Genomic DNA, 25,320 nt, shown 5'->3' on the forward strand with positions numbered 1-25,320 from the left:
GTAGGTGGTGTTTGTGCTGACAGGGGACTGTGATGACCGGGCTCACATTGGGTACAAGGTCTATGAAGAGATCGCCTCCACCAGCTCTGGACAGGTGTTCCACCTGGACAAGAAACAAGTCAACGAGGTGAGATTCAGCCCGATTGGAACCAGCTTCTTCAGTCAGCCCGAATGGAACTAGTCCTGTCAGTCAGCCCGAATGGAACTAATCCTGTCAGTCAGCCCGAATGGAACTAGTCCTGTCAGTCAGCCCGAATGGAACTAGTCTTTTCAGTCAGTCCGAATGGAACTAGTCCTGTCAGTCAACCTGAATGGAACTAGTCCTGTCAGTCAGCCCGAATGGAACTAGTCCTGTCAGTCAGTCCGAATGGAACTATTCCTGTCAGTCAACCTGAATGGAACTAGTCCTGTCAGTCAACCCGAATGGAACTAGTCCTGTCAGTCAGCCCGAATGGAACCAGCTTCTTCAGTCAGTCCGAATGGAACTAGTCCTGTCAGTTAGCCTGAATGGAACTAGTCCTGTCAGTCAACCTGAATGGAACTAGTCTTTTCAGTCAGTCCGAATGGAACTAGTCCTGTCAGTCAACCTGAATGGAACTAGTCCTGTCAGTCAGCCCGAATGGAACTAGTCCTGTCAGTCAACCTGAATGGAACTAGTCCTGTCAGTCAGCCCGAATGGAACCAGCTTCTTCAGTCAGCCCGAATGGAACTAGTCCTGTCAGTCAGCCCGAATGGAACTAGTCCTGTCAGTCAACCTGAATGGAACTAGTCCTGTCAGTCAGCCCGAATGGAACCAGCTTCTTCAGTCAGTCCGAATGGAACTAGTCCTGTCAGTCAACCTGAATGGAACTAGTCTTTTCAGTCAGTCCGAATGGAACTAATCCTGTCAGTTGAACTAGAAACGTCAGTCAGCCCGAATGGAATTAGGAACTAGTCCAGTCAGTCAGCCCAAAGGGAACTAATCCTGTCAGTTAGCCTGAATTGAACTAGAAACGTCAGTCAGCCCGAATGGAATTAGGAACTAGTCCTGCCAGTCAGCCCAAATGGAACTAGTTCTGTCAGTCAGCCCAAATGGAACAAGTCAGCCAGTCAGCCTGAGTGGAACTAGTTCTGTCAGTCAGCCCGAATCAATCTCGTCCAGTCAGTCAGCCTGAATGGAACTAGTCCCGTCAGTCAGCCTGAATGGAACTAGTCCTGTCAATCAGCCTGAATTGAAAGACCTGTCAATCAGCCTCAATGGAATTAATCAATTCTACACTTACTGTCCGCCAAACAGCTCTTGGTTCAGTTGTTCATCTCTTTGCTCTCAGTTTAGTTGTGTGCCTCCCTCACTTTCTCTTTCCCTATGTCCTCAAATAACATTTGGTAGTTTCAGACATACAATAGTACCTAAAAAAACTTCTAACTTGGTGGCTCCTCTTCGAGTTCGAGTTCGAGTTACTACCATCACTTCATTCTTCTCAACTACTGAGCAGACTGTGATGCTTAGCTGGCTCTGTCTGACAGGAGTCGAGTCTCAGTAGAACACAAACATAGGACTGATCTATGACTTGGTTCCAGACCCAGAACATTTTCAGACCCACAACATTCTCAGATGCAGAACATTCTCAGACACAGAACATGCAGGCTTGAAATGAAGTGGAGTTACGGATGGTGGAAGGATCACTGGCTTCAGAGTGCCTCAACTTGGCCCAAACATTGGCCTTAGATTCATGTAATTAAAGCATCGCTGGACGGTTTTACTGCTCTAGTGTCGTATCCTATAGGTGGGACCACTCCAAGCCTGCCTGAACTGTGATTTATGTGGACTTCACTGTGAAAGAGTTCTTTAATTGATTGCACAGCTCTTAAACAGATTGATGCATGATGTCTGAGCATTCCAAAGAATGCAAATCAATGGAAATATTATGTTTTTTAGTTAGATTTTCTTGAAGCCTGAAGGGAAATGTAAAAATGACTCTCTCTTAACTCTGACATGGGCATTGACTCACATGGTTCCCCCTCCCCCCGTCTTTCTCTCTCTCCCCCGTCTCTCTCTTTCTCTCTCTCCCCCGTCTCTCTCTTTCTCTCTCTCCCCCGTCTCTCTCTCTCTCTCTCTCTTTCTCTCTCTCTCCCCCGTCTCTCTCTCTCTCTCTCTCCCCCATCTCTCTCTCTCTCCCCCGTCTCTCTCTTTCTCTCTCTCCCCCGTCTCTCTCTTTCTCTCTCTCCCCCGTCTCTCTCTTTCTCTCTCTCTCCCCCGTCTCTCTCTTTCTCTCTCTCCCCCGTCTCTCTCTCTCTCCCCCGTCTCTCTCTTTCTCTCTCTCCCCCGTCTCTCTCTCTCTCCCCCGTCTTTCTCTCTCTCCCCCGTCTCTCTCTTTCTCTCTCTCCCCCGTCTCTCTCTCTCTCCCCCGTCTCTCTCTTTCTCTCTCTCCCCCGTCTCTCTCTTTCTCTCTCTCCCCCGTCTCTCTCTCTCTCCCCCGTCTCTCTCTTTCTCTCTCTCCCCCGTCTCTCTCTTTCTCTCTCTCCCCGTCTCTCTCTCTCTCCCCCGTCTCTCTCTTTCTCTCTCTCCCCCGTCTCTCTCTCTCTCCCCCGTCTCTCTCTTTCTCTCTCTCTCCCCCGTCTCTCTCTTTCTTTCTTTCTCTCTCTCTCTTTCTCTCTCTCTTTCTTTCTCTTTCGCTCTCTCTCTCTCGCTCTCTCTCTCTCGCTCTCTCTCTCTCTTTCTCTCTCTCTCTCTTTCCCTCTCTCTCTTTTAAACATACTTGACTACTGAAAGCTATCCTTTGATCACCTCTGATAACAATGAGTTCATTATATCTGTCTGAGGGGTAACCACATGTCTATTGATGGACAAGCACAAGCAGGGGGCTGACATAAAGAATAATGGCTAGTTGACCTCTACCATTTCCATTGAACCCTCTACTCCCACCTGGCCCGACCCTGGCCCCATGGCCTCCATGGTCCCACAAGAAGAGAGGCTGGGGTCCCCTTCTGTCTGTCCAGCTACGGCCTCTGCACCTGGGCCGGTGTCGTTTGACCTCCCCATGACAGACCTGCCACTGTGTCCCCTCTGGGCCAGGGGGACAGCCCCGGGACATCACCCCAGAGAGGGGATTGATGGTGGAGGCATGTGTAGAGCAACAAGGCAATGGTGAGGGTTTAAGAGGTCTGGAAGTAGTGGGTCGGTCACACAGAACAGAAGCTGGGGAAAACAGGAGCTGGGGCTCGGGCTGGGTCAGGACTCAGGGGGGCTTCAACCCCTTTTCTCCAAAGTCCCTGCACATGTTGGGGGATGACCTTGCAGCTGACGAGGGTCAGTAGGTGGTGGTTACGATGGTGTGGGGGGGGAGGCGATGGAGGTGGATTCGTGGAGGAAGAGAGGGATCGGTGGAATGTCAGAGATGTGTGATGCTGGAGATGGGGGTGTGTGCTTGTGGGTCTGGGCAGGTGTGATGTAGTTGATGGTTGTATGATGTTGTAGTTTGTGTGTGTATATGTCTTGTATTGTTTATAAAAGACCAAATAAAAAAGAATGTCAGAGAATAAATAATAGTCTGTAATGGTCTTGTGTGTTTTGGTCAATGAATCCCTGATGCTGCCTATGAGCCTTTACTCTGGGACTGAGAAGGAGTGGGCGTGGGAAACCTGAAAGTAAGGCGTGAATACAGTAATGTGTGGAACAAAAACTAGCTTCTGGATGATTCCACTGCCAAGATAGCCTGAACATATTTCAAAAGTATCAGAGAGCCCTGTAACGGTAGTCCTCCTCCTCTTCAACCGAAGAGGAGGAGTAGTGATTGAACCAAGGCGCAGCGGGTTGTGAATACATAATTTATTTAAAGAAAACACGAAAACACGAACTTCACTATAAACTAACAAAACAACAAACGGAGTAGACAGACCTGGACGACAAACTTACATTAAACACGAAGAACGCACGAACAGGGAAAATAGACTACACAAAAGAACGATGAACAAACAAACCGAACAGTCCCGTATGGTGCGACAAACACTGACACAGGAGACAACCACCCACAATGAACACTGTGAAACAACCTACCTAAATATGACTCTCAATTAGAGGAACGCCAAACACCTGCCTCTAATTGAGAGCCATACCAGGCAACCCTTAAACCAACATAGAAACAGACAACATAGAATGCCCACCCAACCTCACGTCCTGACCAACTAACACATACAACAAACTAACAGAAATAGCTCAGGAACGTGACAAGCCCGCTATGAAATGTTATATACTTCAAGAGGATATTGTTCCAAACAATAAGCTAAATCAAAAGGGCAGTTTTGAGATGTTTATATTAATATTTTTTTATGTTGAATAAATAAATGAATGTGAACATTTGTATTTCAGAATCTGGACATACTCCATATGTTAGAGCACACTGTAAGGAGTGTAATGACTCCAACATGTTGTCTGCATCATATACGCTTCACACATCATAGGGTCTTACAGGAGGCATGTACAGGTCTAAAAAGGGCCTAAAATGGCCTCTTTTATAATAAGAATAATAATACTTTGTATAGTGCTAATAATTTGTATAGCGCTTTTCATTACAGAGTTATCTCAAAGCTCTCATAGCTTTATCATGATTTTCTCAGAAATGGTTTGTGATACAAATGTAAAATGCATATAAAAACATCCTTCCTCTCAATGAAGTTTCTATGTGAGAATTTCCAGAACAATCTGAGATACCAGAAATATTTGTGGGCCTTCTGGAGTGGAATCGCCCTTCTATGTTCTGTGTGTGTGTGTGTGTGTGTGCATATTGTCATCTCTGTACATATTGTCCTCTCATCCAACTCCCTCTCTCTCTCTCCCTTCCTGTAGGTGTTGAAATGGGTGGAAGAGGCAGTGAAGTCATCCAAGGTCCACCTGCTGTCCACTGACCACTACAACGGGGTCAGCAACACCTGGCCGATCCCCTTTGACCCCAGCCTGAAGGAGGTCACTGTGGCACTCAGCGGCCCTGCACCTGACATCGAGATACGCAACCCCCAGGGTAGGCCACAGCACAAAATACAACACCCCTTCCCTATCACCTTTCACAGGACTGTCTGCTCACTGTTTCAGGCACTGTACTGTTCGCTGAAGGCTTTTCTAATGCACTGTAGCTTTACTATTTGGGGGACTTCTTTCAGTTCTACTCAGCTATGAAGTGCTTTGAAAGGCTGGTCATGGCTCACATCAACACCATCAGCCCAGACACCTTGGACCCACTCCAACTTGCATACCGCCCCAACAGATCCACAGATGACGCAATCTCAGTTGCACTTCACACTTCTCTCTCCCATCTGGAAAGAGGGGAAATACCTATGTGAGAATGCTTTTCATAGACTATAGCTCAGTGTTCAACATCATAGTTCCCTCCAGGCTCCTCACCAAGCTGGGGACCCTGGGACTGAACTGCTCACTCTGCGACTGGATCCTGGACATCCTCATGGGCCGGCCCCAGGTGGTGAGGGTAGGCAACAACACCTCTGCCATGCTGGCCCTCTACACGGTGGGCATCTGGGGTGCTTAGTCCCCTCCTATACTCCGTGTTCACCTACTTAGCAGTGTGGTGCCAGGACAACAACCTCTCCCTCAATGTTTGTAAGAGCAAGGAGCTGATCGTGGACTACAGGAGAAAGAGGGGGGAGAGCATGCCCCCATCCACATCGACAGGGCTGTAGTGGAGCGGATCGAGAGCTTCAAGTTCCTTGGCATCCACATCCCTAAGGACTTAACATGGTCCACACACACCTGCACAGTCGTGAAGAGGGCATGACAACACCTTTTCCCCCTCAGGAGACTGAAAAGATTTGGCATGGGCCCTCGGATCCTCAAAAAATTCTACAACTGCACTATCGAGAGCATCTTGACTGGCTTCATCACTGGTTGGTATGGCAACTGCACCGCTCTAGACCGCAAAGCGCTACAGAGGGTGGTGCGGACAGCCCAGTACATCACTGGGGCCGAACTCCCTGCCATCCAGGACCTCTAAATCATATCAAATCAAATCAAATTATTTTGTCATATGCACCTTACCGTGAAATGCTTAAATAGAGAAAATAAATATTTACTAAATAAACACAAAACATTTAAAAAATAACACAGGAAAATTACATAACAATTATAAGATTATATACATTGGGTACCGGTACTAATTCAATGTGAGGGGGTACGTGTTAGTCGAGGTAATTTGTACATGTAGGTAGGGGTAAAACAGAGAGTAGCAGCAGTGTACATGTAGGTAGGGGTAAAACAGAGAGTAGCAGCAGTGTACATGTAGGTAGGGGTAAAACAGAGAGTAGCAGCAGTGTACATGTAGGTAGGGGTAAAACAGTGAGTAGCAGCAGTGTACATGTAGGTAGGGGTAAAACAGAGAGTAGCAGCAGTGTACATGTAGGTAGGGGTAAAACAGAGAGTAGCAGCAGTGTACATGTAGGTAGGTGTAAAACAGAGAGTAGCAGCAGTGTACATGTAGGTAGGGGTAAAACAGAGAGTAGCAGCAGTGTACATGTAGGTAGGGGTAAAACAGAGAGTAGCAGCAGTGTACATGTAGGTAGGGGTAAAACAGTGAGTAGCAGCAGTGTACATGTAGGTAAGGGTAAAACAGAGAGTAGCAGCAGTGTACATGTAGGTAGGGGTAAAACAGAGAGTAGCAGCAGTGTACATGTAGGTAGGGGTAAAACAGAGAGTAGCAGCAGGGTACATGTAGGTAGGGGTAAAACAGAGAGTAGCAGCAGTGTACATGTAGGTAGGGGTAAAACAGTGAGTAGCAGCAGTGTACATGTAGGTAGGGGTAAAACAGAGAGTAGCAGCAGTGTACATGTAGGTAGGGGTAAAACAGAGAGTAGCAGCAGGTTACATGTAGGTAGGGGTAAAACAGAGAGTAGCAGCAGTGTACATGTAGGTAGGGGTAAAACAGAGAGTAGCAGCAGTGTACATGTAGGTAGGGGTAAAACAGAGAGTAGCAGCAGTGTACATGTAGGTAAGGGTAAAACAGAGAGTAGCAGCAGTGTACATGTAGGTAGGGGTAAAACAGAGAGTAGCAGCAGTGTACATGTAGGTAGGGGTAAAACAGAGAGTAGCAGCAGTGTACATGTAGGTAGGGGTAAAACAGAGAGTAGCAGCAGTGTACATGTAGGTAGGGGTAAAACAGTGAGTAGCAGCAGTGTACATGTAGGTAGGGGTAAAACAGAGAGTAGCAGCAGTGTACATGTAGGTAGGGGTAAAACAGAGAGTAGCAGCAGTGTACATGTAGGTAGGGGTAAAACAGAGAGTAGCAGCAGTGTACATGTAGGTAGGGGTAAAACAGTGAGTAGCAGCAGTGTACATGTAGGTAGGGGTAAAACAGAGAGTAGCAGCAGTGTACATGTAGGTAGGGGTAAAACAGAGAGTAGCAGCAGTGTACATGTAGGTAGGTGTAAAACAGAGAGTAGCAGCAGTGTACATGTAGGTAGGGGTAAAACAGAGAGTAGCAGCAGTGTACATGTAGGTAGGGGTAAAACAGAGAGTAGCAGCAGTGTACATGTAGGTAGGGGTAAAACAGTGAGTAGCAGCAGTGTACATGTAGGTAAGGGAAAACAGAGAGTAGCAGCAATGTACATGTAGGTAGGGGTAAAACAGAGAGTAGCAGCAGTGTACATGTAGGTAGGGGTAAAACAGAGAGTAGCAGCAGGGTACATGTAGGTAGGGGTAAAACAGAGAGTAGCAGCAGTGTACATGTAGGTAGGGGTAAAACAGTGAGTAGCAGCAGTGTACATGTAGGTAGGGGTAAAACAGAGAGTAGCAGCAGTGTACATGTAGGTAGGGGTAAAACAGAGAGTAGCAGCAGGTTACATGTAGGTAGGGGTAAAACAGAGAGTAGCAGCAGTGTACATGTAGGTAGGGGTAAAACAGAGAGTAGCAGCAGTGTACATGTAGGTAGGGGTAAAACAGAGAGTAGCAGCAGTGTACATGTAGGTAAGGGTAAAACAGAGAGTAGCAGCAGTGTACATGTAGGTAGGGGTAAAACAGAGAGTAGCAGCAGTGTACATGTAGGTAGGGGTAAAACAGAGAGTAGCAGCAGTGTACATGTAGGTAGGGGTAAAACAGAGAGTAGCAGCAGTGTACATGTAGGTAGGGGTAAAACAGTGAGTAGCAGCAGGGTACATGTAGGTAGGGGTAAAACAGAGAGTAGCAGCAGTGTACATGTAGGTAGGGGTAAAACAGAGAGTAGCAGCAGTGTACATGTAGGTAGGGGTAAAACAGAGAGTAGCAGCAGTGTACATGTAGGTAGGGGTAAAACAGAGAGTAGCAGCAGTGTACATGTAGGTAGGGGTAAAACAGAGAGTAGCAGCAGTGTACATGTAGGTAGGGGTAAAACAGAGAGTAGCAGCAGTGTACATGTAGGTAGGGGTAAAACAGAGAGTAGCAGCAGTGTACATGTAGGTAGGGGTAAAACAGAGAGTAGCAGCAGTGTACATGTAGGTAGGGGTAAAACAGAGAGTAGCAGCAGTGTACATGTAGGTAGGGGTAAAACAGAGAGTAGCAGCAGTGTACATGTAGGTAGGGGTAAAACAGAGAGTAGCAGCAGTGTACATGTAGGTAGGGGTAAAACAGAGAGTAGCAGCAGTGTACATGTAGGTAGGGGTAAAACAGAGAGTAGCAGCAGTGTACATGTAGGTAGGGGTAAAACAGAGAGTAGCAGCAGTGTACATGTAGGTAGGGGTAAAACAGAGAGTAGCAGCAGTGTACATGTAGGTAGGGGTAAAACAGTGAGTAGCAGCAGGGTACATGTAGGTAGGGGTAAAACAGAGAGTAGCAGCAGTGTACATGTAGGTAGGGGTAAAACAGAGAGTAGCAGCAGTGTACATGTAGGTAGGGGTAAAACAGAGAGTAGCAGCAGTGTACATGTAGGTAGGGGTAAAACAGAGAGTAGCAGCAGTGTACATGTAGGTAGGGGTAAAACAGAGAGTAGCAGCAGTGTACATGTAGGTAGGGGTAAAACAGAGAGTAGCAGCAGTGTACATGTAGGTAGGGGTAAAACAGAGAGTAGCAGCAGTGTACATGTAGGTAGGGGTAAAACAGAGAGTAGCAGCAGTGTACATGTAGGTAGGAGTAAAACAGAGAGTAGCAGCAGTGTACATGTAGGTAGGGGTAAAACAGAGAGTAGCAGCAGTGTACATGTAGGTAGAGGTAAAACAGAGAGGAGCAGCAGTGTACATGTAGGTAGGGGTAAAACAGAGAGTAGCAGCAGTGTACATGTAGGTAGGGGTAAAACAGTGAGTAGCAGCAGTGTACATGTAGGTAGGGGTAAAACAGAGAGTAGCAGCAGTGTACATGTAGGTAGGGGTAAAACAGAGAGTAGCAGCAGTGTACATGTAGGTAGGGGTAAAACAGAGAGTAGCAGCAGGGTACATGTAGGTAGGGGTAAAACAGAGAGTAGCAGCAGTGTACATGTAGGTAGGGGTAAAACAGAGAGTAGCAGCAGTGTACATGTAGGTAGGGGTAAAACAGAGAGTAGCAGCAGTGTACATGTAGGTAGGGGTAAAACAGAGAGTAGCAGCAGTGTACATGTAGGTAGGGGTAAAACAGAGAGTAGCAGCAGTGTACATGTAGGTAGGGGTAAAACAGAGAGTAGCAGCAGTGTACATGTAGGTAGGGGTAAAACAGAGAGTAGCAGCAGGGTACATGTAGGTAGGGGTAAAACAGTGAGTAGCAGCAGTGTACATGTAGGTAGGGGTAAAACAGAGAGTAGCAGCAGGGTACATGTAGGTGAGAGTAGCAGCAGTGTACATGTAGGTAGGGGTAAAACAGAGAGTAGCAGCAGTGTACATGTAGGTAGGGGTAAAACAGTGAGTAGCAGCAGTGTACATGTAGGTAGGGGTAAAACAGAGAGTAGCAGCAGGGTACATGTAGGTAGGGGTAAAACAGAGAGTAGCAGCAGGGTACATGTAGGTAGGGGTAAAACAGAGAGTAGCAGCAGGGTACATGTAGGTAGGGGTAAAACAGAGAGTAGCAGCAGTGTACATGTAGGTAGGGGTAAAACAGAGAGTAGCAGCAGTGTACATGTAGGTAGGGGTAAAACAGAGAGTAGCAGCAGTGTACATGTAGGTAGGGGTAAAACAGAGAGTAGCAGCAGGGTACATGTAGGTAGGGGTAAAACAGAGAGTAGCAGCAGGTTACATGTAGGTAGGGGTAAAACAGAGAGTAGCAGCAGTGTACATGTAGGTAGGGGTAAAACAGAGAGTAGCAGCAGGGTACATGTAGGTAGGGGTAAAACAGAGAGTAGCAGCAGTGTACATGTAGGTAGGGGTAAAACAGAGAGTAGCAGCAGTGTACATGTAGGTAGGGGTAAAACAGAGAGTAGCAGCAGTGTACATGTAGGTAGGGGTAAAACAGTGAGTAGCAGCAGGGTACATGTAGGTAAGGGTAAAACAGAGAGTAGCAGCAGTGTACATGTAGGTAGGGGTGAAACAGAGAGTAGCAGCAGTGTACATGTAGGTAGGGGTAAAACAGAGAGTAGCAGCAGTGTACATGTAGGTAGGGGTAAAACAGAGAGTAGCAGCAGGTTACATGTAGGTAGGGGTAAAACAGAGAGTAGCAGCAGTGTACATGTAGGTAGGGGTAAAACAGAGAGTAGCAGCAGTGTACATGTAGGTAGGGGTAAAACAGAGAGTAGCAGCAGTGTACATGTAGGTAAGGGTAAAACAGAGAGTAGCAGCAGTGTACATGTAGGTAAGGGTAAAACAGAGAGTAGCAGCAGTGTACATGTAGGTAGGGGTAAAACAGAGAGTAGCAGCAGTGTACATGTAGGTAGGGGTAAAACAGAGAGTAGCAGCAGTGTACATGTAGGTAGGGGTAAAACAGAGAGTAGCAGCAGTGTACATGTAGGTAGGGGTAAAACAGAGAGTAGCAGCAGTGTACATGTAGGTAGGGGTAAAACAGAGAGTAGCAGCAGTGTACATGTAGGTAGGGGTAAAACAGAGAGTAGCAGCAGTGTACATGTAGGTAGGGGTAAAACAGAGAGTAGCAGCAGTGTACATGTAGGTAGGGGTAAAACAGAGAGTAGCAGCAGTGTACATGTAGGTAGGGGTAAAACAGAGAGTAGCAGCAGTGTACATGTAGGTAGGGGTAAAACAGAGAGTAGCAGCAGTGTACATGTAGGTAGGGGTAAAACAGAGAGTAGCAGCAGGGTACATGTAGGTAGGGGTAAAACAGAGAGTAGCAGCAGGTTACATGTAGGTAGGGGTAAAACAGAGAGTAGCAGCAGTGTACATGTAGGTAGGGGTAAAACAGAGAGTAGCAGCAGGGTACATGTAGGTAGGGGTAAAACAGAGAGTAGCAGCAGTGTACATGTAGGTAGGGGTAAAACAGAGAGTAGCAGCAGTGTACATGTAGGTAGGGGTAAAACAGAGAGTAGCAGCAGTGTACATGTAGGTAGGGGTAAAACAGTGAGTAGCAGCAGGGTACATGTAGGTAAGGGTAAAACAGAGAGTAGCAGCAGTGTACATGTAGGTAGGGGTGAAACAGAGAGTAGCAGCAGTGTACATGTAGGTAGGGGTAAAACAGAGAGTAGCAGCAGTGTACATGTAGGTAGGGGTAAAACAGAGAGTAGCAGCAGGTTACATGTAGGTAGGGGTAAAACAGAGAGTAGCAGCAGTGTACATGTAGGTAGGGGTAAAACAGAGAGTAGCAGCAGTGTACATGTAGGTAGGGGTAAAACAGAGAGTAGCAGCAGTGTACATGTAGGTAAGGGTAAAACAGAGAGTAGCAGCAGTGTACATGTAGGTAAGGGTAAAACAGAGAGTAGCAGCAGTGTACATGTAGGTAGGGGTAAAACAGAGAGTAGCAGCAGTGTACATGTAGGTAGGGGTAAAACAGAGAGTAGCAGCAGTGTACATGTAGGTAGGGGTAAAACAGAGAGTAGCAGCAGTGTACATGTAGGTAGGGGTAAAACAGAGAGTAGCAGCAGTGTACATGTAGGTAGGGGTAAAACAGAGAGTAGCAGCAGTGTACATGTAGGTAGGGGTAAAACAGAGAGTAGCAGCAGTGTACATGTAGGTAGGGGTAAAACAGAGAGTAGCAGCAGTGTACATGTAGGTAGGGGTAAAACAGAGAGTAGCAGCAGTGTACATGTAGGTAGGGGTAAAACAGAGAGTAGCAGCAGTGTACATGTAGGTAGGGGTAAAACAGTGAGTAGCAGCAGGGTACATGTAGGTAGGGGTAAAACAGAGAGTAGCAGCAGTGTACATGTAGGTAGGGGTAAAACAGAGAGTAGCAGCAGTGTACATGTAGGTAGGGGTAAAACAGTGAGTAGCAGCAGTGTACATGTAGGTAGGGGTAAAACAGTGAGTAGCAGCAGTGTACATGTAGGTAGGGGTAAAACAGAGAGTAGCAGCAGTGTACATGTAGGTAAGGGTAAAACAGAGAGTAGCAGCAGTGTACATGTAGGTAGGGGTAAAACAGAGAGTAGCAGCAGTGTACATGTAGGTAGGGGTAAAACAGAGAGTAGCAGCAGTGTACATGTAGGTAGGGGTAAAACAGAGAGTAGCAGCAGTGTACATGTAGGTAGGGGTAAAACAGAGAGTAGCAGCAGTGTACATGTAGGTAGGGGTAAAACAGAGAGTAGCAGCAGTGTACATGTAGGTAGGGGTAAAACAGTGAGTAGCAGCAGGGTACATGTAGGTAGGGGTAAAACAGAGAGTAGCAGCAGTGTACATGTAGGTAGGGGTAAAACAGAGAGTAGCAGCAGTGTACATGTAGGTAGGGGTAAAACAGAGAGTAGCAGCAGTGTACATGTAGGTAGGGGTAAAACAGAGAGTAGCAGCAGTGTACATGTAGGTAGGGGTAAAACAGAGAGTAGCAGCAGTGTACATGTAGGTAGGGGTAAAACAGAGAGTAGCAGCAGTGTACATGTAGGTAGGGGTAAAACAGAGAGTAGCAGCAGTGTACATGTAGGTAGGGGTAAAACAGAGAGTAGCAGCAGTGTACATGTAGGTAGGGGTAAAACAGAGAGTAGCAGCAGTGTACATGTAGGTAGGGGTAAAACAGAGAGTAGCAGCAGTGTACATGTAGGTAGGGGTAAAACAGAGAGTAGCAGCAGTGTACATGTAGGTAGGGGTAAAACAGAGAGTAGCAGCAGTGTACATGTAGGTAGAGGTAAAACAGAGAGTAGCAGCAGTGTACATGTAGGTAGGGGTAAAACAGAGAGTAGCAGCAGTGTACATGTAGGTAGGGGTAAAACAGAGAGTAGCAGCAGGGTACATGTAGGTAGGGGTAAAACAGTGAGTAGCAGCAGTGTACATGTAGGTAGGGGTAAAACAGAGAGTAGCAGCAGGGTACATGTAGGTGAGAGTAGCAGCAGTGTACATGTAGGTAGGGGTAAAACAGAGAGTAGCAGCAGTGTACATGTAGGTAGGGGTAAAACAGAGAGTAGCAGCAGTGTACATGTAGGTAGGGGTAAAACAAAGTAGCAGCAGTGTACATGTAGGTAGGGGTAAAACAGAGAGTAGCAGCAGTGTACATGTAGGTAGGGGTAAAACAGAGAGTAGCAGCAGGGTACATGTAGGTAGGGGTAAAACAGAGAGTAGCAGCAGTGTACATGTAGGTAGGGGTAAAACAGAGAGTAGCAGCAGTGTACATGTAGGTAGGGGTAAAACAGAGAGTAGCAGCAGTGTAAAAACAAAGGGAGGGGGGGTCAATGTAAATAGTCCGGGTGGCCATTTGATTAATTGTTTAGCAGTCTTATGGCTTGGGGGTAGAAGCTGTTAAGGAGGCTTTTGGATCTAGAATTTCCATGCGGTAGCAGAGAGAACAGTTTATGACCTAGGTGACTGGAGTATTTGCCAATTTTTTGGTCCTCCCTCTGCCAGTATATCAAATCAAATCAAATCACATGTATTTATATAGCCCTTCTTACATCAGCTGATATCTCAAAGTGCTGTACAGAAACCCAGCCTAAACCCCCAAACAGCAAGCAATGCAGGTGTAGAAGCACAGTGGCTAGGAAAAACTCCCTAGAAAGGCCAAAACCTAGCAAGAAACCTAGAGAGGAACCAGGCTATGAGGGGTGGCTAGTGCTCTTCTGGCTGTGCCGGGTGGAGATTATTTCAGAACATGGACAAGATGTTCAAATGTTCATAAATGACCAACCAGCATGGTCAAATAATAATAATCACAGTAGTTATCGAGGGTGCAACAGGTCAGCACCTCAGGAGTAAATGTCAGTTGGCTTTTCATAGCCGATCATTGAGAGTATCTCTACCGCTCCTGCTGTCTCTAGAAAGTTGAAAACAGCAGGTCTGGGACAGGTAGCATGTCCGGTGAACAGGTCAGGGTTCCATAGCCGCAGGCAGAACAGTTGAAACTGGAGCAGCAGCAAGGGCAGGTGGACTGGGGACAGCAAGGAGTCATCATGCCAGGTAGTCCTATAGAGGTCCTGGATGGCAGGAAGCTTGGTCCCAGTGATGTACTGGGCCATACGCACTACCCTCTGTAGGGCCTTACAGTCAGATGCCGAGCAGTTGCCATACCAGGCGGTGATGCAACCAGTCAGGAGGCTCTCAAAGGTGATATATCAGGCAGTGTAAGAGGAATGCCCGAAAAATGTCCAAAGACTCTTCACTCTGTTACCATCTGGCAAATGGTACCGGAGCATGAGCTCTCGGACCAACAGACTCTGAGACAAGCCATAAGACTGCTAAATAGCCATAAGGCTACTAAATAGTTAGTTAAATGGTTACCCGGACTATCTGCACTGACCCTATCTTCCACTGACTATATGCACTCATACACTGAGTGCACAAAACATTATGAACACCTGCTCTTTCCATGACGTAGACTGACCAGGTGAATCCAGGTGAAAGCTATGATCCCTTATTGACGTCAAATGTTAAATATACTTAAATTAGTGTAAATGAAGGGGAGGAGACAGGTTAAATAAATATTTTTTAGCCTTGAGACAATTGAGACATGGCAAGGCAAAAGATTTAAGTGCCTTTTATACGGGGTATGGTAGTAGGTGCCATGCGCACCGGTTTATGTCAAGAACTGAAACACTGCTGGGTTGTGCAACTCAATATTAGGAAGGTGTTCTTAATTTTTTGTACACTTAGTGTATATACTATATACACACTCGTACACACTACATTAATACTCACACAAAATCCACACACATACATTCACATACAGTAAATACACACAAACGCACACATAAAACTCACACACACTTTAACACTCACCATTTGCTGCTGCAAGTCTGTTCTTTATTTTACTCTTATTATGATGTATCCTGATGCCTTGTCACTTTACCCTGCCTTCATGTACATATCTACCTCAAATACCTTATTATTATCTATCCTGATGTCTAGTCACTTTACCCTGCCTTCATGTACATATCTACCTCAAATACCTTATTATTATCTATCCTGATGTCTAGTCACTTTACCCTGCCTTCATGTACATATCTACCTCAAATACCTTATTATTATCTATCCTGATGCCTAGTCACTTTACCCTGCCTTCATGTACATATCTACCTCAAATATCTTATTATTATCTATCCTGATGCCTAGTCACTTTACCCTGTCTTCATGTACATATCTACCTCAAATACCTTATTATTGTCTGTCCTGATGCCTAGTCACTTTACCCTGTCTTCATGTACATATCTACCTCAAATACCTTATTATTGTCTATCCTGATGCCTAGTCACTTTACCCTGCCTTCATGTACATATCTACCTCAAATACCTTATTATTGTCTATCCTGATGCCTAGTCACTTTACCCTGCCTTCTTGTACATATCTACCTCAAATACCTCGTACCCCTGCACAATGATCTGGTACTGGTACTCCCTGCACAGTATATAGATCCATTTTATATTTTATTCCTCTTGTGTTACTATTTGTATTTATTTGTATTTTTTTCAAACTCTGTGTCGTTGGGAAGGGCTCGTAAGCAAGCATTTCATGTCAAATTGTATTCGGCGCATGTGACAAATACAATTTAATTTGATTTAAGCTCAATATTAGTTCGATGAGTTCAATTCTATTGTTTTAGCTCTGATTTGATGAAGTTTGTTTGGTTTGGTTGGCTGCAAAGAAAATGTAAATGTATTTCCAAACAGGGAAGCTCGTCGGGAAGAGCGATGGTCTGACGGAACTCCTGCACATTCCTAACTCTGCCAGGGTCATCAACATCAAGGACCCGGAGCCTGGAATGTGGTCCATTAAGGTAAACAATAAATTCCTCATTCCTCACACGGAAATGTTTGTCCAAAATATTTTGGGGTTTCCTCTCTCACGCTTAAAGTAAGCTGGAGTAGTTGTGAAAAAATGACTTTTATAGGTCAGCGGTATGGCCTACCGATCAGCACACACCCAGGAGGCTGCACGCTACTGCCGCTGGTCCCTTGAGCACAACACTTAACCTGAATTACTACAGTAATACATCAAGGTGTGCAGATGTAATCGATAAGCCATGCTTCAGTTGAAGCATCTGTCTGCTGACCTACTGTAATACTGGAATGATAGAGAAGAAGACATTCTTTATTCTTCAGAGTTGGCTCTCCGTAGCGGTCTGATGGTCTGATTGATGTGCCATGGTCTGATTGATGTGCCATGGTCTGATTTGTTTTGTGCCATGCCATGTCATGTATTAAGGGCCCCCAGTGTTCAGTTCCAGTGTTCAGTTCCAGTGTTGGGTTTCAGTGTTGGGTTCTAGAATTGGGTTCTAATGTTGAGTTCTAGAGTTGGGTTCCAGTGTTGGGTTCTAGAATTGGGTTCTAATGTTGAGTTGAGTTGGGTTCCGGTGTTCAGTTCCAGTGTTGGGTTTCAGTGTTGGGTTCTAGAATTGGGTTCTAATGTTGAGTTCTAGAGTTGGGTTCCAGTGTTCAGTTCCAGTGTTGGGTTTCAGTGTTGGATTCTAGAGTTGGGTTCCAGTGTTCTGTTCCAGTGTTGGGTTTCAATGTTGTGTTCCAGTGTTCAGTTCCAGTGTTGGGTTTCAGTGTTGGGTTCTAGAATTGGGTTCTAGTGTTGAGTTCTAGAGTTGGGTTCCAGTGTTCAGTTTCAGTGTTCAGTTTCAGTGTCAGGTTCCAGTGTTCAGTTTTTGTGTTGGGCTCCAGGGCCAATAGAACTGTATTTCAGGGCCCTGCCCCCTTGCTGTGGGGTGAGCACAAACAGAGACGCATAGCAGGGTGCCCATAATGTCAATGCTGTCAGACAGGAAATTACACATTTTTACCTGAGTGATTTGTTGTCGTATGAGGAGGGGGCGTGAGGGGCGCTGTTTAGTCTCTGAAGGCCCCAGTGGGGCCACTTTCCATGTCCTAGCCACTGTCCTACATATCCTAGCCACTGTCCTACATGTCCTATCCACAGTCCTACATGTCCTAGCCAATGTCCTACATATCCTAGCCACTGTCCTACATGTCCTATCCACAGTCCTACATGTCCTAGCCAATGTCCTACATATCCTAGCCACTGTCCTACATGTCCTATCCACAGTCCTACATGTCCTATCCACAGTCCTACATGTCCTAGCCACAGTCCTACATGTCCTAGCCACTGTCCTACATGTCTTAGCCACTGTCCTACATGTCCTAGCCACTGTCCTACATGTCCTAGCCACTGTCCTACATGTCCTAGCCACTGTCCTACATGTCCTAGCCAATGTCCTACATATCCTAGCCACTGTCCTACATGTCCTATCCACAGTCCTACATGTCCTAGCCACTGTCCTACATGTCTTAGCCACTGTCCTACATGTCCTAGCCACTGTCCTACATATCCTAGCCACTGTCCTACATGTCCTATCCACAGTCCTACATGTCCTAGCCACTGTCCTACATGTCTTAGCCACTGTCCTACATGTCCTAGCCACTGTCCTACATGTCCTAGCAAATGTCCTACATATCCTAGCCACTGTCCTACATGTCCTATCCACAGTCCTACATGTCCTATCCACAGTCCTACATGTCCTAGCCACAGTCCTACATGTCCTAGCCACTGTCCTACATGTCTTAGCCACTGTCCTACATGTCCTAGCCACTGTCCTACATGTCCTAGCCACTGTCCTACATGTCCTAGCCACTGTCCTACATGTCCTAGCCATTATTCTTCATGTCCTAGCCACTGTCCTAGCCACTATTCTTCATGTCCTAGCCACTGTCCTAGCCACTATTCTTCATGTCCTAGCCACTGTCCTAGCCACTATTCTTCATGTCCTAGCCACTGTCCTAGCCACTATTCTTCATGTCCTAGCCACTGTCCTAGCCACTATTCTTCATGTCCTAGCTACTGTCCTAGCCACTATTCTTCATGTTCTAGCCACAGTCCTAGCCACTATTCTTCATGTTCTAGCCACTGTCCTAGCCACTATTCTTCATGTCCTAGCCACTGTCCTAGCCACTATTCTTCATGTCCTAGCCACTGTCCTAGCCACTATTCTTCATGTCCTAGCTACTGTCCTAGCCACTATTCTTCATGTCCTAGCCACTGTCCTAGCCACTATTCTTCATGTTCTAGCCACTGTCCTAGCCACTATTCTTCATGTCCTAGCTACTGTACTAGCCACTATTCTTCATGTCCTAGCCACTGTCCTAGTCACTATTCTTCATGTCCTAGCCACAGTCCTAGCCACTATTCTTCATGTCCTAGCCATTGCTGTGTTCTGTGTACTGTGTTTTCAGCCAGGGATGATTTATGAAAAAGAGGGATTAAAGGAATGGATGGTGTCCTTCCTCCCTGGGTGGACTAGCCTCCTGAGGGGGGAGTTTAGTTGGGTGGGGTGAGGTGGTGGTGTACGGTCTGAGCAGCGAGCCGGACAGATTGATGACCAATTTCTCTGTAGATCTGGCTGCTGTAGTTGAGGCTGAAGTCTCAAGAGGTATATTTTTTCATTCCTCAGAGTTTTGGTTCTTGTCAAGTGTTGTTATTGACTAAGGTTGTCGCAGCAATGTCTCCGGCCGAACCGCCCCGCGTCCTTGCATATCACTCCTTGGGCTCTTTCATGTCATGTCTCTCTGTTTTCTGGCCCCTCCCTCCCCTACTACCATCAAGCCCCAGTCCACTAGCCACCATGACCTCATCCTTCCCTGCTCAGAGCCACACTACTGTTGTATTACTAGTGTTATTTTATGTTCTTGTTCACAGAGTAAGTCTTTAAACCACATTAGTATGTGTGCAATCTTGTGGAAGGAGAGAGATTTCACACCTGATGAGAATACCAGGCCGAGCTCTGTTACTCTCTGCCTAAAAGAGATGGTCTCTTGATGGTTTCCACTGACTGGTGATTGAAAGTCAGGGACAGAATGTTGCTTTGGGGGCCTTTGGTTTGTGCCATGGAAATAGTCTAGTAAAAAGACTGGTATTGGTTGACATAGAGGAACAAGTGGGCTAGTCTGACTGTGGTTGACATAGAGGAACAAGTGGACTAGCCTGACTGTGGTTGACATAGAGGAACTAGTGGACTAGTCTGACTGTGGTTGACATAGAGGAACAAGTGGACTAGCCTGACTGTGGTTGACATAGAGGAACTAGTGGACTAGTCTGACTGTGGTTGACATAGAGGAACTAGTGGACTAGTCTGACTGTGGTTGACATAGAGGAACTAGTGGACTAGTCTGACTGTGGTTGACATAGAGGAACTAGTGGACTAGTCTGACTGTGGTTGACATAGAGGAACTAGTGGACTAGCCTGACTATGGTTGACTAGACGTTGAACTAGTGGACTAGTCTGACTGTGTTGTGGTTGACTAAAGGTTGAACCAGTGGACTAGTCTGACTGTGGTTGACTAGAGGTTGAACCAGTGGACTAGTCTGACTGTGTTATGGTTGACTAGAGATTTAACCAGTGGACTAGTCGGACTGTATTATGGTTGACTAGAGGTTGAACCAGTGGACTAGTCTGACTGTGTTGTGGTTGACTAGAGGTTGAACCAGTGGACTAGTCGGACTGTATTGTGGTTGACTCACTAGAGGTTGATGTATCTCTATCTTCTGTTAATGGGGTACGTCCACACCATTCTGTTGTTGGGGTACGTCCACACCATTCTGTTGTTGCTGTACGTCCACACTATTCTGTTGTTGCTGTACGTCCACACCATTCTGTTGTTGCGGTACGTCCACACCATTCTGTTGTTGCGGTACGTCCACACCATTCTGTTGTTGCTGTACGTCCACACTATTCTGTTGTTGCTGTACGTCCACACCATTCTGTTGTTACGGTACGTCCACACCATTCTGTTGTTGCGGTACGTCCACACCATTCTGTTGTTGCTGTACGTCCACACTATTCTGTTGTTGCTGTACGTCCACACCATTCTGTTGTTGCTGTACGTCCACACCATTCTGTTGTTGGGGTACGTCCACACCATTCTGTTGTTGCTGTACGTCCACACCATTCTGTTGTTGGGGTACGTCCACACCATTCTGTTGTTACGGTACGTCCACACCATTCTGTTGTTGCTGTACGTCCACACTATTCTGTTGTTGCGGTACGTCCACACTATTCTGTTGTTGCGGTACGTCCACACCATTCTGTTGTTGCTGTACGTCCACACCATTCTGTTGTTGGGGTACGTCCACACCATTCTGTTGTTGGAGTACGTCCACACCATTCTGTTGTTGCGGTACGTCCACACCATTCTGTTGTTGGTGTACGTCCACACCATTCTGTTGTTGCGGTACGTCCACACCATTCTGTTGTTACGGTACGTCCACACCATTCTGTTGTTGGGGTAAGTCCACACCATTCTGTTGTTGGTGTACGTCCACACCATTCTGTTGTTGGGGTACGTCCACACCATTCTGTTGTTGGGGTACGTCCACACCATTCTGTTGTTGCGGTACGTCCACACCATTCTGTTGTTGGGGTACGTCCACACCATTCTGTTGTTGGGGTACGTCCACACCATTCTGTTGTTGGGGTACGTCCACACCATTCTGTTGTTGGGGTACGTCCACACCATTCTGTTGTTGGGGTACGTCCACACCATTCTGTTGTTGGGGTACGTCCACACCATTCTGTTGTTGGGGTACGTCCACACCATTCTGTTGTTGGGGTACGTCCACACCATTCTGTTGTTGGGGTACGCCCACACCATTCTGTTGTTGCGGTACATCCACACCATTCCAACACAGAAAAGCAGCTTTTTAACATACCTAATCACCTCTTTTTGGAAGGAAAACTATTTAATTCATACTATAATTTATTATTGTAATCACATTTAATGGAAATCATCTGGAACACTGGACACTAACTTTATTTGCTAGTTGGTTCCCCCTCCCCCACACACAGAGTTCCCCTGAAAGAATGTGAACCTTTTCCCCACTGCCCACATACAAAAACAGTGTTTCCCAGGCCATCCAATGGGTTTAGGAGAATAGTTTTGAGGGGATTTCTATGCTTGTGCCATGCTGTGTGTTTCAGTCATTGTAATGGACCATGACACCTGGGCATAGATTGTGTGTGAAAGAGTTTGATCCTTTTTAATCTGTCTTTAATTGGGTGTTGGTTCACATCCCCCCCCCCCCCCCTTCCATCACAACCTGTCCCCCTCCATCACAACCTGTCCTCCTCCATCACAACCTGTCCCCCTCCATCACAACCTGTCCCCCTCCATCACAACCTGTCCCCCTCCATCGCAACCTGTCCCCCTACATCACAACCTGTCCCCCTCCATCACAACCTGTCACCCTCCATCACAACCTGTCCCCCTCCATCACAACCTGTCCCCCTCCATCACAACCTGTCCCCCTCCATCACAACCTGTCCCCCTCCATCACAACCTGTCCCCCTCCATCACAACCTGTCCCTCTCCATCACAACCTGTCCCTCTCCATCACAACCTGTCCCTCTCCATCACAACCTGGCCCCCTCCATCACAACCTGTCCCCCTCCATCACAACCTGTCCCTCTCCATCACAACCTGTTCCCCTCCATCACAACCTGTCCCCCTCCATCACAACCTGGCCCCCTCCATCACAACCTGGCCCCCTCCCCCCCTTGTTCCTCCTTGGATATCCAGGCACTCACTTAGATATTTGTTCCAGGAGAGTGTGTGTGTGTGTGCTTTCCTCTCCCAGGGATACACCAGGTTGGTCTCCTTAGCTATCTCCTGACCTTAGCAATGAGCACGTCTTGGCTTCCTACTGCGTGGTGTTTTATGGCCCATGATAATAGTTCAGGAAGGTTGTAACTTGTAAAGTATGTGAACAACCCAGAGGGATTGCTGCAGTGGCAGCCTGCCTGTCCCGTTCCATCTCTCGCTCTGTGCTCTGCTCTGGAGGCAGCAGCACCGGTCCTCCCGGAGCTCAGAGAACACATTGATTAGTAAAAGAAGCAGGGGACAGCAGCAGGACTGTATCTTTTAGTAACTCCGGGACTGGACTTCTCTTGCCAAAGAAGACAAAGAGGAGGAAAAAAGAGAATGAAGAATGTTTTTCCGTTTGACACCGGATCAGTGTTTCAAGATGTCCTTCTGAGAGTACTGGGGATGTTTTCAGATCAGGGTTGGATTCATAGCTGATGAGACCTGTGTCTGGTGCTGCTGACCAACTGAAGGCGTGAAGATCAGCCTCCAACCAAAGCCAGTGGAAGGCACTTAAAAAACACATAATCAACCTGAGTCCTTTGTCTTTCTCTATGGTGGACCCACCCCGACACTGGTTGCTAACAGGATTGTTATTACAGTATTCACCTTAATTCAGGCAATCCAAGGGGCAACCCTTAATAAGGTCCCCTGGGGATATATTAGTTGAGTGTAGCACTGTCAGGGTCTCACTGCATCCCAAATGGAGCCAGGGGTCTGGTCTAAAATACTGCACTATAAAGACAATAGGGTAACATCTGATAAATATGTCTATGTGACCAATCAACAATTTGATTTGATGTGGGACTTAGCCCGGCACTGCCATGGCTTCCCTTCCCAAGGATGTGTCCATTCTAGGAGCAATCTGTCCTGCTGGGGTAGGGGAAACCTGTCCTACTGGGGTAGGGGAAACCTGTCCTACTGGGGTAGGGGAAACCTGTCCTGCTGGGGTAGGGGAAACCTGTCCTACTGGGGTAGGGGAAACCTGTCCTACTGGGGTAGGGGAAACCTGTCCTGCTGGGGTAGGGGAAACCTGTCCTACTGGGGTAGGGGAACCTGTCCTACTGGGGTAGGGGAAACCTGTCCTACTGGGGTAGGGAAAACCTGTCCTGCTGGGGTAGGGGAAACCTGTCCTGCTGGGGTAGGGGAAACCTGTCCTACTGGGGTAGGGGAAACCTGTCCTGCTGGGGTAGGGGAAACCTGTCCTGCTGGGGTAGGGGAAACCTGTCCTACTGGGGTAGGGGGAACCTGTCCTACTGGGGTAGGGGAAACCTGTCCTACTGGGGTAGGGGAAACCTGTCCTGCTGGGGTAGGGGGAATCTGTCCTGCTGGGGTAGGGGAAACCTGTCCTACTGAGGTAGGGGAAACCTGTCCTACTGGGGTAGGGGAAACCTGTCCTACTGGGGTAGGGGAAACCTGTCCTACTGGGGTAGGGGAAACCTGTCCTGCTGGGGTAGAGGAAACCTGTCCTACTGGGGTAGGGGTAATCTGTCCTACTGGGGTAGGGGAAACCTGTCCTGCTGGAGTAGGGGAATCTGTCCTGCTGGGGTAGGGGAAACCTGTCCTACTGAGGTAGGGGAAACCTGTCCTACTGGGGTAGGGGAAACCTGTCCTACTGGGGTAGGGGAAACCTGTCCTACTGGGGTAGGGGAAACCTGTCCTGCTGGGGTAGAGGAAACCTGTCCTACTGGGGTAGGGGGAATCTGTCCTACTGGGGTAGGGGAAACCTGTCCTGCTGGAGTAGGGGAAACCTGTCCTACTGGGGTAGGGGAAACCTGTCCTACTGGGGTAGGGGAAACCTGTCCTGCTGGGGTAGGGGAAACCTGTCCTACTGGGGTAGGGGAAACCTGTCCTACTGGGGTAGGGAAAACCTGTCCTGCTGGGGTAGGGGAAACCTGTCCTGCTGGGGTAGGGGAAACCTGTCCTACTGGGGTAGGGGAAACCTGTCCTACTGGGGTAGGGGAAACCTGTCCTACTGGGGTAGGGGAAACCTGTCCTGCTGGGGTAGGGGAAACCTGTCCTGCTGGGGTAGGGGGAACCTGTCCTACTGGGGTAGGGGAAACCTGTCCTACTTGGGTAGGGGAAACCTGTCCTACTTGGGTAGGGGAAACCTGTCCTGCTGGGGTAGGGGGAATCTGTCCTGCTGGGGTAGGGGAAACCTGTCCTACTGAGGTAGGGGAAACCTGTCCTACTGGGGTAGGGGAAACCTGTCCTACTGGGGTAGGGGAAACCTGTCCTACTGGGGTAGGGGAAACCTGTCCTGCTGGGGTAGAGGAAACCTGTCCTACTGGGGTAGGGGGAATCTGTCCTACTGGGGTAGGGGAAACCTGTCCTGCTGGAGTAGGGGAAACCTGTCCTACTGGGGTAGGGGAAACCTGTCCTACTGGGGTAGGGGAAACCTGTCCTGCTGGGGTAGGGGAAACCTGTCCTACTGGGGTAGGGGAAACCTGTCCTACTGGTGTAGGGGAAAACTGTCCTACTGGGGAAGGGGAAACCTGTCCTACTGGGGTAGAGGAAACCTGTCCTACTGGGGTAGGAAAATCTGTCCTACTGGGGTAGGGGGAGTCTGTCCTGCTGGGGTAGGAGAAATATGTCCTGCTGGGGTAGGGAAAATCTGTCCTACTGGGGTAGGGAAAAACCTGTCCTACTGGGGTAGGGGTAATCTGTCCTAATGGGGTAGGGGAAATCTGTCCTACTGGGGTACGGACAGTATGTCCTGCTGGGGTAGGGCAGTCTGTTCTTGGTAGGGGCAGTCTGTTTTGCTGGGGTAGGGCAGTCTGTTCTGGGTAGGGGCAGTCTGTTCTGCTGGGGTAGGGGCAGTCTGTTCTGCTGGGGTAGGGGCAGGGGCTGTGTGTGATGGGGTAGGGGCTGTGTGATGAGGTAGGGGTTGATGCTGTGTGTGATGGGGTAGGGTTTGTGTGTGATGGGGTAGGGGCTGTGGTAGGGGCTGTGTGTGATTGGGTAGGGGCTGTGTGTGATGGGGTAGGGGCTGTGTGTGATGAGGTTGGGGTTGGGGCTGTGTGTGATGGGGTTGGGGCTGGGTGTGATGGGGTAGGGGTTGGGGCTGTGTGTGATGGGGTAGGGGCTGTGTGTGATGGGGAAGGGGCTGATTTCAGCCTCTTTATACTATAGGCTCTATTATCTCTGTTGTAACAGGTCTTTTTAAGAGTCATTCTCCCAGTTATGACCCCGTCGTCTGCCTACAAAAGCCCCGCTGTGGCTCTGCCCAGTGTGTCGCTCTACAGACACTATTAGGCCACTT

General features: G+C 47.7%; 1 protein-coding gene across 2 annotated transcripts in view; it reads left to right on the forward strand.

Annotated features, from left to right (window-relative positions):
- The window catches only part of hmcn1 (hemicentin 1), a 241,162-nt gene that overhangs the window by 53,960 nt on the left and 161,882 nt on the right, over nucleotides 1–25,320 (forward strand). For both annotated transcript variants that reach the window (XM_055943694.1, XM_055943695.1), the window contains exons 4-6: nucleotides 5–127; nucleotides 4,826–4,997; nucleotides 16,095–16,201. In XM_055943694.1, the coding sequence (XP_055799669.1) occupies nucleotides 5–127; nucleotides 4,826–4,997; nucleotides 16,095–16,201 (402 nt within the window). The remainder of the gene's footprint in view (nucleotides 1–4; nucleotides 128–4,825; nucleotides 4,998–16,094; nucleotides 16,202–25,320) is intronic.

The sequence above is a fragment of the Salvelinus fontinalis genome, chromosome 14 (assembly GCF_029448725.1).
Source record: "Salvelinus fontinalis isolate EN_2023a chromosome 14, ASM2944872v1, whole genome shotgun sequence".
NCBI classification, from domain to species: Eukaryota; Metazoa; Chordata; class Actinopteri; order Salmoniformes; family Salmonidae; genus Salvelinus; species Salvelinus fontinalis.